We start from the raw sequence: 11,712 nt of genomic DNA, 5'->3' as shown, positions 1-11,712 counted from the left end.
TGGAGAATATATCATCACTTCTAAAAGTAAAAGATTAAAATAAACCTAATACCCTGATTTGATTTTAAAAATCTAATTCTCAATTTTTTGTATATTAACTTAAAAGAATTTATCCAATACTACTACGGCCATTTTATATTTATATTTATAGTTATCTTAACTCATCTAAATAGTAATATAATATTTTGAAGGTATTATAAATAAAGTACCATAAAATATACATGCGATAAAGGCGTAGACAATAATAAAAAAAACAAAAGTTACCGTATTTTTGATAGATTTGTCTGTCTTTATAGGTCAACAAGATATAAAGTCAGACAAATACAAAATAATGTCAACGGCATCATTTTGAGCAGCTCAACCAATAAAATTGATCAAAAAAAAAAAAAAAAAAAAACTCCAATAGGATTCCTTTGACTATTTAGTACTGGAATCCAACTCATACAAATTAGACAATGAAACAGAAGAATAAAACTGAATTAGTCTCTATTGACTTTTCCATCATGCCTTAAACTACACGAGAAGATTAATTAATTATCATAGAACTTTTATTTATGAAGTGTTTGAAGCAATTCATCTATAAGATTTATTCTATCAAGAGTTAAAAGGCAATAATATTCCATCTCCGATCTACAATGCAGAAGGCCGAGGTAATGAGCTCTAAAATTTGAAGGAAATTTATACATTTTTGTTGTTTAATTTTCTTTTTGTTGTTGTTCTTTTAATTTTAGGGGACTTGCGCTATATGCCTTGGTGCGATATCTCCCGATCGCGGCGAAGCCCTCTTCACGGCCGAGTGCTCCCACACCTTCCATTTCCTCTGCATCTCCGCCAGCGTCAAGCACGGCAACCGCGTCTGCCCGCTCTGCAAGTCCCAATGGAAGCAGCTGCCGTTCGGCGGCTCCTCGTCTTTGTCCTTCGGCCGCCGACTTCCTCCAAGAGATTCGTCTGCTCCTTTCTTCCCTCCTCGGGAGCCCGCCGTCTTCAACGATGATGAAGAGCCGCCCGTCAACCCCCCGCAATCGGATGGGTCTTCTTCCTCTAGCTCTTCTAACCATGGACCCAATGGAACAGTAGAGATGAAGATATACCCAGAATTCACGTCCGTTCCAAAAGCCTCCTCCCAGGAGGATTTTGCAATCTTGATTCATTTATTAGCCCCGAGCGCTGCCTCGCCTGGCTCCGCGGCGGTGGAGCCGGCGGCGCCGGCTCGAGCTCCGTTGGACCTTGTGACCGTCCTCGATGTCAGCGGCAGCATGGCCGGCGGGAAGATCGAGCTCTTGAAGCGCGCCATGTCGTTCGTGATCGAGAACCTCGGCCCGTCCGATCGGCTCTCTGTTATAACCTTCTCCTCCTCGGCGCGCCGGCTCTTCGGGCTGCGCCGCATGTCGGTCGCGGGGCAAGAGCACGCCTTGCACGCCGTGAGTTCGCTCTCTGCCAACGGCGGCACCAACATCGCCGACGGCCTCCGCAAGGCCGCGAAGGTGATCGGTGAGAGCCGCTACAGAAACCCAGTCCGGAGCATCATCCTCCTGTCCGACGGGCAGGACACGTGCCGGCATCCGAGCTACGAGTCGCTCGTGCCGACGCCGACGGGAGGCGATGCCATGACGCCCATCCACACCTTCGGATTCGGATCAGACCACGACGCCGCCGCTATGCACTGCATCGCTGAGACGTCGGGTGGGACCTTCTCCTTCGTCGAGGACGAATCCGTCATCCAAGACGCATTCGCCCAGTGCCTGGGCGGACTGCTCAGCGTCGTGGTTCAAAATATTCTCGTGGGCGTGCAGTGCGTGCACCCGGGAGTGCAACTCACCTCGATGGAATCCGGAAGCTACCAGAGCAGAATCTTCGACGACGGACAACGCGGATCAATCCAAGTCGGCGAGCTCTACGCCGACGAAGAGAGAAGCTTCTTATCGCTCGTCAAAATTCCACCCGTAAAAACTGAGAACGCTATACTGCTAATCAAGGCCAGCTGCTCCTACACAGAAACCGCGACCCAGACTCGCGTCGAATTGAACGAAGAAGAATTGATCATCCAAAGGCCCAAATCCGCAGGCGATCGGAAACTGTCCATCGAGGTCGACAGAGAGAAGCACCGCCTGATGGCGACGAAGGCGATGACGGAGGCGAAGGGGGCGGCGGAGAGTGGGGCGCTGAAGGAGGCGGTGAAGATACTGGAGAAGGAGGCGAAGGCGCTGTCGAGGTCGGCGGCGAGGCGGTCGGGAGACGCGATGTGCGTGGAGCTGGAAGGGGAGTTGAAGGCGATGACGGTGATGATGGCGGATAGGAGGAAGTACGAGAAGACGGGCAGGGCGTACGCGCTGTCGAACATAAGCTCGCATGCGCAGCAGCGGGCGGTGACGAACATTAGAGGAAGTGGTTTAATGCGTACGGCGTATAAGACGAGGTTCATGGATGATATGGTGGACCGATCCAGACACTCCTCCGGAAATCAAGAGTAATTAACGAGATGCATCTTAATTCACCCAAATCATTTTGTTTGCTTCTGTCTCCCTTTATTTATTTGCTTCTCTACCTTGTTATTTGATCTTTATACCTTTTATTTTCTTACATTGGAATGAAATAAAATTATATTGTCTACTAATTATAAAAGATTAATTAATACAAAATAAATAAGTCGTAAACAACCTTCTAGTCTCGCATATATTATATTTGCTTGATGAAGAGTTTGTGGATATATAGTAATCTAATCCGAATTGAAAGATAAAATATTTATCAGATTATATATTTATCTAATTTTATTTTTATAGGATTGATCAATCTATTAATTGTGATTATTTTAGAACACTTAGAACAATCTATTAATTGTTGGATTTTTTACTGGACCATTAAATGCATATAAGTTGGGTCCATTCTGACCTATTTCTCAGGAGGATACTGATATTTTTGTCCTGTATTTGATTTGACTAGTGTCTCTACAATAATCTATATTTTTTTTTAAAAAAAGGTGGCTTTTGATTGGTATATTATATTGAAATTTTGAAAAAAATAAATTGAAAAAGGTTGATAATGACTCTATCAGTCTTCTAACTGTTTACTTGCTCCTATTTCTGAGTGAAAGATTCTAAATAATTTTATTTGTAAAATTAAATCGAATTTTTACCTTATTATTATTATTATTATCAAGTTTTGGACAAAATAGGTTTGTGCGTAAAAAAATGATGCATAATAGGTTAGTTTCAAAATTATTTACCTAAATACTTCACTTCCAGTCGACATAGGCGTCGCACGTGCTTAGTCAACCAAACTCGTTAATTCTATTAATTACTTCTAAATCATAAATAAATCACTAAATTCTATTAGCTATTTATATGGTTTTATCTAACATGACATCCACGTCAGCTAATAATTACCTAATTGCATCAATAAATGTGAATCTCAACTATTTAGCTACTTTATTTGGTGTACAAACCTAGACGAGTGGGTGAAATTTTTGCCATTGCTAAGATTTTTTTTTATATCCTCCCTTTTTTTAACCATCCAAATAGGCTTAAACTCAATTATACAGTGAACAAAACACATCCATGATCTCATTAATCCTTAGGAAGATCTTGGCCGTAGAATAAATCTAGAAAGGCCCTCTTCTGGGATTCGAGCTTGAAAGCACTTGTTCATCAAAAGCCCCCTTATGAAAATAAACAAAAAAGCTCAGTCCTATTGTCCTCTAGCCTTCATTCTTTTCAGTTCCAGTTTTAAAGTCAAAACAAATTCTTCTCAAATTTATTCAAATTTCCTGCTCCAATTTGTTGATTTGGATCAAGTCAACAAAATCCCCTCTACTTTTAACCTAAGCACAACTTAATAAGCTTACCAAATCTTCGTCAGATATGTTGGATTAAATACTAAAATTAAAAACACATAGGGCCAAATCAATCAAATAGTCTTTAAAAAAAAAGAAGGAAAGTGAACAAGTCCCTCTCCTTTCCCACTAACATTATTAGGTTCAATTAGCTGGAAAGGATGATGACACACAGTGTGTAAGGGGGTGGAGCCAAGTTGCATTGGAGGTGGGGTTTGGGCCCAGGAAGCACACATTTGGATGGGACCCAATGTCCAAATAAATTAAGCCAGGGTGGTCAGAATGCCCACTCAATACTCATGGCTTCGGTGCCCTGAAAGAGACCCTTGTTTACGCTGATAACAATCCACCACTTCGACAACGACGCAAGGATAAGTTCAGCTCTCGCCAACTCCCTCCTCTCCTCTTTTTTTTTTTTTCTGGGTAATTACTGGGCAGAGGCATTTGGAGTGGCTATAAAGGACACCATCTTTTGAGTAATGGTGTGACATCAAGATTAGAATATAGTTGAACGAGACACTATTTGGCCAGGCATTCTCCCAAACTTATTTACCCAATTGCTCTTTAACCATTAAAACTAAAGCGTACTTATGCCTAAAATAATTTTACCGTTTCAAAAAGTCTCAAATCAGTCGTTATACTTATAATAAAAATGAAATTGTTAGTTTTTTATCCAAATTAATTTAGCACGTCCAAATTTTTTTAAAAATTAAATAGAAGACTAAATTCTCTCTATTTTTAATTATTTTATAGACAAAAATACCCTCATCCTTGTGTATATATATAAGTGTTTCTTTCTCTTCAAAAAGTACTATGCCAAATATATAATATATTTGATTGAATTTGAGTTTTTATGAATTTTAATAGTTATATTACATAAAAAAATTAGATTAAAAATCTTTTATTTTATCTGATAAAGATGAAGGAATATGTATTAACGTTAACGTTCTCTCTAGATATTAAGTTTAGAATATGAATTATTCTAAAAATTAATGTGATAGAGTCTGCTGTGCAATGCAGTAGATTTCAAGCTTTTTTCATTTGCTTGCTACTTTGCCAACCATATGAACCAAGTGGTCCATTTTCTAGGAAGGTGTTATAGGATTTTATTTATTTATTTTGATATAATTGGTGTTATAAGATTGTTGTACTAACGTGAAATCAACACCTACCACTCTTTTCTTCGATAACCATATCTTAATCTGCCGCATAATAACTCACTTTGTTCTCTAATACAAGGAATGTAAAACATTGTAAATATTAAATTTCATAAAAAAAAAATAAGAAATATTTTAGTCTTACTTTAAAAAATAAATAAATAAAAATAAGTTGTATTTCTTGTTTGTATTAATGTAAGTGGTGAGAGATATTATTTCTACTTGCATCTCATATTTATCACTATTAATGTATAAGATGATATCATATAAAAAATATTAACTCCTAGCAATTGTGATTGTGGGCGGAAGGGTCTAAGCAAGAATAAGCAACAGTTAGGCGGTCTAAAACGTAACTAATTCTAATACAAAATAGCATCGAGATCACGTGCCTCACACGTGATAATTACTTTACCGGAAGTGCCCTTAATTAAAGCATTAGCAAGTGATGGGCTACGTTATTAAAAAAAAAAAGGGAGAAGAAAGAAAACAAAAGAAAAGAAAAGAAAAGGAAGACAAACGGAGGTCATAACCTATGTGGGTTTATTAAAGGCAGCGCCGTTCAAACAGCTAATCCTCCTTAAATCCCGTGCTGGATTTTATTTTTCTTTTTCTTCTTTCTTTATTTTTCTTTTTAGCCCTCGTCTTTTTACTATTCGACTCATTCCCCCCTCTCTCTCACTCCCCGTCTCTTTCTCTCTCTTCTTTTAATTTTGTAGGGGGGAGGGAGAGGGGATGGGGGGTTGAAATGTTGTGCCCTCGTTTCAGCGACCCGTCTCTCTCTCTCTCTCCTCCCCTCCCTTTTCGGTTCTTGGACGACTTCCCGAATCGCACTCCCCTATGCTCCCCTCCACTTTCCTCCCTTAATTACCGAAATACCCTTACTTAGTTTTGACAAAGTTGGGAAACGCGAAACGTGTAGCTAACGTAGAAGTAAATACAACCCAAATTTTTTTTTAAGGTTTAAGCTGACCTTGTTTAAATATTTTGGACTTTTACTTAATCTCTACTGAGCTAAGTCTGGTCAAAGGAGAAGAAACTCAATTTAGTAGACTAATATAATTAGTAGAGCATTAGGTAATTTGATGTTTTTAAAATAATTTATATAAAAAAGAAAAAGAAAAAGAAAAGCTTTTAAATTAGTTGTACTCGATTACATCCTAAATTAAATTTAGCTCATGGATATGACGAAATGTCTCACTGGAATCAACTATATTTATCACCATAGATTAGACTTACTTAGTAAAAATAATTTAATTTAGATTTATTTATTGCGTGATAATATTACTAACAAACAAACACACTTACTTATCCATCACATCAATACAGCTAATTTATTCGACGGGAAAAGATAATGTCAACCATAGGAATCGGGAATTAATTCGCGTTTCCCACCTTCACGGGGGTACTTTAGGAAGTCAAACACCCCCAAAGTGGCTCATTTATTATATAAATAATTTTCGTTCTCATTTTATTCCTCCTCTATCTATCGCCTTCTCCTTCCTCTCCTCTCCTCTCTTCCCGTTTCCCAAAAGGCTGCTACAAAGGTCAAACCGAAACCAAAACAAAATACCAAAAGAGGTCTCTCTAATGGCGGCGTTTCTATAAGAGCTCTATGATCCCCTCTCTGACCCGGCCATTTCTCGGGTTTGTATAACCCCCAAGGTTGAATCCCAAACCCTAACTTCTCAAGTAATCGAAGAAAAATCCCACCTTTGGCCTCTTGGTGAGAGGAGAGAGGGGGGGATGGAGGGCGTGTGGAGGCGCGCAAAGAGAGCACTGGGGTTAAACCTATGTGTCTATGTTCCGGCTGCTTTGGACGACGCTGACGAGGTGTCCGACGCAGGGAGGTTGTCGGACGCTGCTGTGACGGTGGATTCGACGGCGGAGCTGTTGTCTCCGGTGGATTATAGGGTTCTCATGCCAACTACTCCCACGCCGACCTCCTCTGGGCTCCGGCTTTCGAAAGCCGGGATCAGATCGTCGAAGGTGACGCCTTTTTCCTTATTCGTACTCGGTTTCCTCTGTTGGTTGTTCTCAGTTTTGGATATCTCTCAGATTAAAGAATATATTTAGACTTTGTTAGTTAGAGTGGTTAAAATTCGTATCTTTATGAAGATTGATGTGGATTGGGTGTTAGTTTGGAACAAAATGTGAACTTTCTCTTTTAGTTTCCTCTAACTTTGGGTTCTGGCGCTTTTAGATTGGTGTTCTATTTTTAAGTTACATTTTCCGCTATATTTTTTGTTCTTGCTAACATCTGGAGTTTTATCTTCGCTTGTCCTTTTAAGGGGTTAGATAGTTTTCTGGGAGTTTTTAAGCTGAAATTATTCTATAAAACCCACTTAAATGGTTAGTCATTCTAGTGTGGGTTCTTTTCCCCCTCCATTTGCTTCTCTTTAGCAGCTGTTCTTGTTTTTGTTTCAAACTTATTTTCATGACTAGTTCACTTCAAGTCCAGGTGGATGCTATGTAAGCTCGCCTAGGAAAATTGCTTTTGAAGATAGTGATTTTTGTTGAATCGCTATCTTGGTGAGCATTTTCTCCGTACCCGTAGTAAGAGAAATAATGTTGCGTTATGTTGCCGATTCATTCATCGATTTATATTACATCTATTTTTTTTTGCTATTTATGCATGTCCAAAATTGCTTGTAGAGAAAGCAATTTATATTAAATAAAATCGTTAAGTCAGATGGAGAAATTTTGTACATGTTTACAAATTGTCTTATAGGGCATTCACGTGGACTAGAAGTCATATAATCTCGTAAGTAAGTTTGAAACTCGTTCACTTGGGTGCAATGTTTGGTGAGCAGACTTAAAATAATAAAAAGCCTCATCTATTGACTCTTCGATTGTGGACTTCCTTTTGTGGGAGATAATGTGCAATAGTCTCTATCAGGAGCGGTGCCATTTGGGTCATTAGGTAAAGGGAAAGCTTCAAATGCACACTAATTTTTTAGGCCTCCTTGGAAATGATAGTCACATATTTGGTTAGCTAACACCTCTCTTTCATGTCAACTTATATGTTTTCCTTCTCTGATCATGTGCCTGTTGATCATTATGCCAAACATTCTGAGAATAGACTTCTAATGAATTCAATAGGTAATGATGTTAAAGTAAATAAGCGCATTACACGGAAGATTATGTAGATAATATATTAAGCTAGACAAGAAGTTGGTAAAGACAATATCTTCACTCTTTTTTAGTTATGCTATGGGTTTTTGCAAAAAACATTTGAACCAGAGATATTACTGTGCTTGAATTGGTCAATGGAAAACCATTTTGATTGGATGGTAAGGCATCTACAGTTGACACCGAAGGAGAGTTTACAAATTGGACAGCAGTCCAGCTGTTGTGATTTGCCATTGTCACTATCCATGATCCACAAGTTATACTGTTGACTGGTTTTCTTGTTTGACTAGTGGCAACAAGTCGGACGCATACCAGTTTTTTTTTTTTTGTTCTTTTTAGGAAAACAGTCTTGAGTACAAAAGATTCCAAATAAGTACTGCATTATATGCTTTTGTGTTTATCGATTTGGTATGAGCTACTAGATTGAAATCATTTGACCTTTTGAAATTAATCATTCATATTTTAATGGAGTACTTTGTTTTACTTGAATAACCAAATAATGATCCTTCTATTGACCCTTTCTTTTGCTGCTGCAGTTGTTCTTTTATCTCATTTTTGTTTATTATTCTTCAGCTGATACTAATTTATGCTGTTTATATGTTTGAGGATGTAATGGAAGAATCTGTTGATAATCATATTTGACAGGTGGCATATAAGTTGAATATTGCTCACATGGTTTATCCTAGTTTTTATTAGATCAAGTCATCAACTAGCGATTTGCCTATCAGATTTTGCAATTGGCAATCATGGTCATACCCTTCCCAATTAAACATAACAAATCAGTAGAGAACTGTAAAAGTATTGAACTAGTTGGTATTCTTGGACATGGAACAAGCATAAATTATTGACCATCATGTTATGATGATTGTTTGAATGCTTTGTGCTTTTATATGTTACAATGTGGTGAGACACTGCTTGGCAATTTACCTTTCAGCAAACTGTGTATAAGCTTATTATTCATTGCAAGCTACTTGGTACTTCTGAATACTGGTTTTCCTGATGTTGCTTCTTTGTACCCTCACTTTCAGAGGACATGCACCATCTGCCTTGGTACCATGAAGGCCGGGCATGGTCATGCTCTCTTTACTGCAGAGTGCTCCCACACATTCCATTTCCAATGCATCTCTTCAAATGTGAAGTATGGCAACTATGTGTGCCCTGTTTGCCGGGCCAAGTGGAAAGAGATACCCCTCCATATCCCTCCATCATCTGACTCTGCTCATGGAAGAGCTAGAGTAAACCCAGATAACTGGCCCGGGGAAGATGGGCATATGACTGATTTACGCCGACTTCCTCGTGTAGACTCTTTAAACCGGCAGCACAACCTTCCTATCTTCCACACTTCTGAGCCAAGGGTTTTCAATGATGATGAACCTATACATTCACACTCTGTAGCTGCTAAAGAAATTCCACATGCATGTGTTAAAACAGTGGAGATCAAGACATTCCCAGAATTTTCTGCCGTCCCACGATCATCCTCCCGAGAGGGTTTTGGTATCCTGATCCATCTGAAAGCCCCTCATGCTAGCTCAAAGCAGATATCTGGCAGGACCCATAATGCAAGCTTGACTGGCTCACAAACTTCACGTGCTCCTGTTGATCTTGTCACTGTGCTTGATGTAAGTGGCAGCATGGCAGGCACCAAGTTAGCACTTCTGAAGCGTGCCATGGGGTTTGTAATTCAAAATCTTGGACCTTCTGATCGCCTTTCTGTCATCGCTTTCTCGTCGACGGCACGCCGGCTCTTCTCTCTTCGTCGGATGACAGATTCTGGTCGACAGCAGGCCTTGCAAGCTGTTAATTCATTGGTTGCCAGCGGTGGGACCAACATTGCCGACGGCCTTAGGAAAGGCGCTAAGGTGGTCGAGGATCGCAGGCAGAAGAATCCGGTCTGCAGCATCATTCTTCTCTCAGATGGGCAGGATACATACACCATTTCCACGAGTGGGAATGGAGCCCAACCAGACTATACGTCACTTGTACCATCCTCTGTACTCGGTGGCACAGCCCATCAGATACCTATCCATACCTTTGGTTTTGGCACAGACCATGACTCTGTTGCGATGCATTCCATCGCTGAGGCATCTGCTGGGACCTTTTCTTTTATTGAGGCTGAGGGTGTGATTCAGGATGCATTTGCTCAGTGCATCGGTGGGCTTCTTAGTGTGGTTGCTCAAGAGATGCGAGTGGATGTGGAGTGTCTACACCCTGGAGTGTGTCTTTCTTCCATCAAATCAGGCAGCTATTCAAGTCAAGTGTCTGGTGATGGACGAAATGGATTAATTGAAGTTGGTGACCTTTATGCAGATGAAGAGAGGGATTTTCTGGTTTCCATAGAAGTTCCTCGTTCCTGTGAAGAGACTAGGCTGCTGAAAGTTAGATGTGACTATGTAGATCCAGTCACAAATGAGACTGTCAAGCTGCAAGGTGAAGAAGTGACAATTCAGAGGCCAGAGTTTGCTATTGCTCAGACAATGTCGATAGAGGTTGACCGTGAGAGGAATCGCATCCAGGCTGCAGATGCTATGGCAGCTGCAAGAGCTGCTGCTGAGAGGGGTGCGCTCTCTGAGGCTGTGTCTATACTTGAGGGTCGTCGGGGAATACTATCAGAATCCCTTGCTGGCAAGTCTGGTGATCGTTTATGCTTGGCTCTGGATGCAGAGCTGAGGGAGATGCAGGAAAGGATGGTAAATCGGCAAAGATATGAAGCATCTGGGAGGGCATACGTGCTCTCAGGACTGAGTTCACATTCCTGGCAGAGAGCAACAGCACGCGGGGACTCGACGGACAGTACTAGTCTTGTTCATTTGTATCAGACACCAACCATGGTTGACATGATACAGCGCTCGCAGACGCTGTGCCCTTCTCCTCGAGGTCCACGTCCGCCAGTCCGTCCGACAAAGTCCTTCTCAGGACAGCTGCAGCCGAGATGATACAGTCCTGTCATTCCTTGCAGAAGTTCAATGGTAAAAGGGGTTGACACAATTGACCCAGTTTTTTGTTGTTTTTTTACTTTGTTTAGTACCTATCTTTTTTTTTCTTCTTGTTTGAGTTGGGGTGGTAGTATACTGGAGAAGGTGAGAGGGCTTAGAAGAGTATACATTGTGGGGGTTAGGGTGAATGAATAAATCTGGAGAGGGGGATAAACATGGAGGGGAGGTAAATGGTATAATGGTTTCCTGTGGGGAAAAGGTGTAGGTATCAGCTTCTTTATTTTCCTAAACTCTTCTTGTTTTTGGTGATGTACATAAGAGAAGGTTTCCCTTGAGGAAGGGTGGTATAAAGGTTGTAATCTATGGAAATTTTTTTGGGGTGGCATTCTCTTGGATTCTGTGTTATAAATATCCATTCTTGCCTAGTTTCGGATCGACTTTTAGTTGTTTCAGAATTAAGATTTTTCTTATGCTTTGTTAGGAAATAATACAGCACTTCCGCGATTATCTTTCATTTATTTTAATGAGATTGTATTACATTGTGAATGGACTTGAACAATTCAAAAGTTTTAGATCTATTTCTCTTCAAAGATGAGTTGCATTTCTTGGGGTATTCTTTTTTTCTGTTTTGTTTTCTTTTTCTATCTGGATTCTTGATCAATTA

General features: G+C 40.2%; 1 protein-coding gene across 1 annotated transcript; it reads left to right on the top strand.

The window, feature by feature from the left end:
• The first annotated feature begins 620 nt into the window (after positions 1-620).
• Positions 621-11,417, top strand: LOC140783997 (uncharacterized). The gene is made up of 5 exons (XM_073131175.1): positions 621-650; positions 732-2,467; positions 2,978-2,991; positions 6,593-6,972; positions 9,144-11,417. The coding sequence occupies exons 1-5, from the start codon at positions 636-638 to the stop codon at positions 11,046-11,048; spliced, it is 4,050 nt and encodes a 1,349-aa protein (XP_072987276.1). The 5' UTR covers positions 621-635; the 3' UTR covers positions 11,049-11,417.
• Positions 11,418-11,712: the final 295 nt, after the last annotated feature.

The sequence above is a fragment of the Typha latifolia genome, chromosome 3 (assembly GCF_019914945.1).
Source record: "Typha latifolia isolate L0001 chromosome 3, TyphaL0001v2, whole genome shotgun sequence".
NCBI classification, from domain to species: domain Eukaryota; kingdom Viridiplantae; phylum Streptophyta; class Magnoliopsida; order Poales; family Typhaceae; genus Typha; species Typha latifolia.
The sequence above is the reverse complement of the archived record's forward strand: the minus strand, read 5'-3'. Positions and strand labels throughout refer to the sequence as shown.

Excerpts from the sequence above, each read along its gene's own strand:
- LOC140783997 (XM_073131175.1), top strand. Across the intron at positions 6,973-9,143 it reads CCGGGATCAGATCGTCGAAG|AGGACATGCACCATCTGCCT; the intron begins GTGACGCCTTTT and ends CCTCACTTTCAG.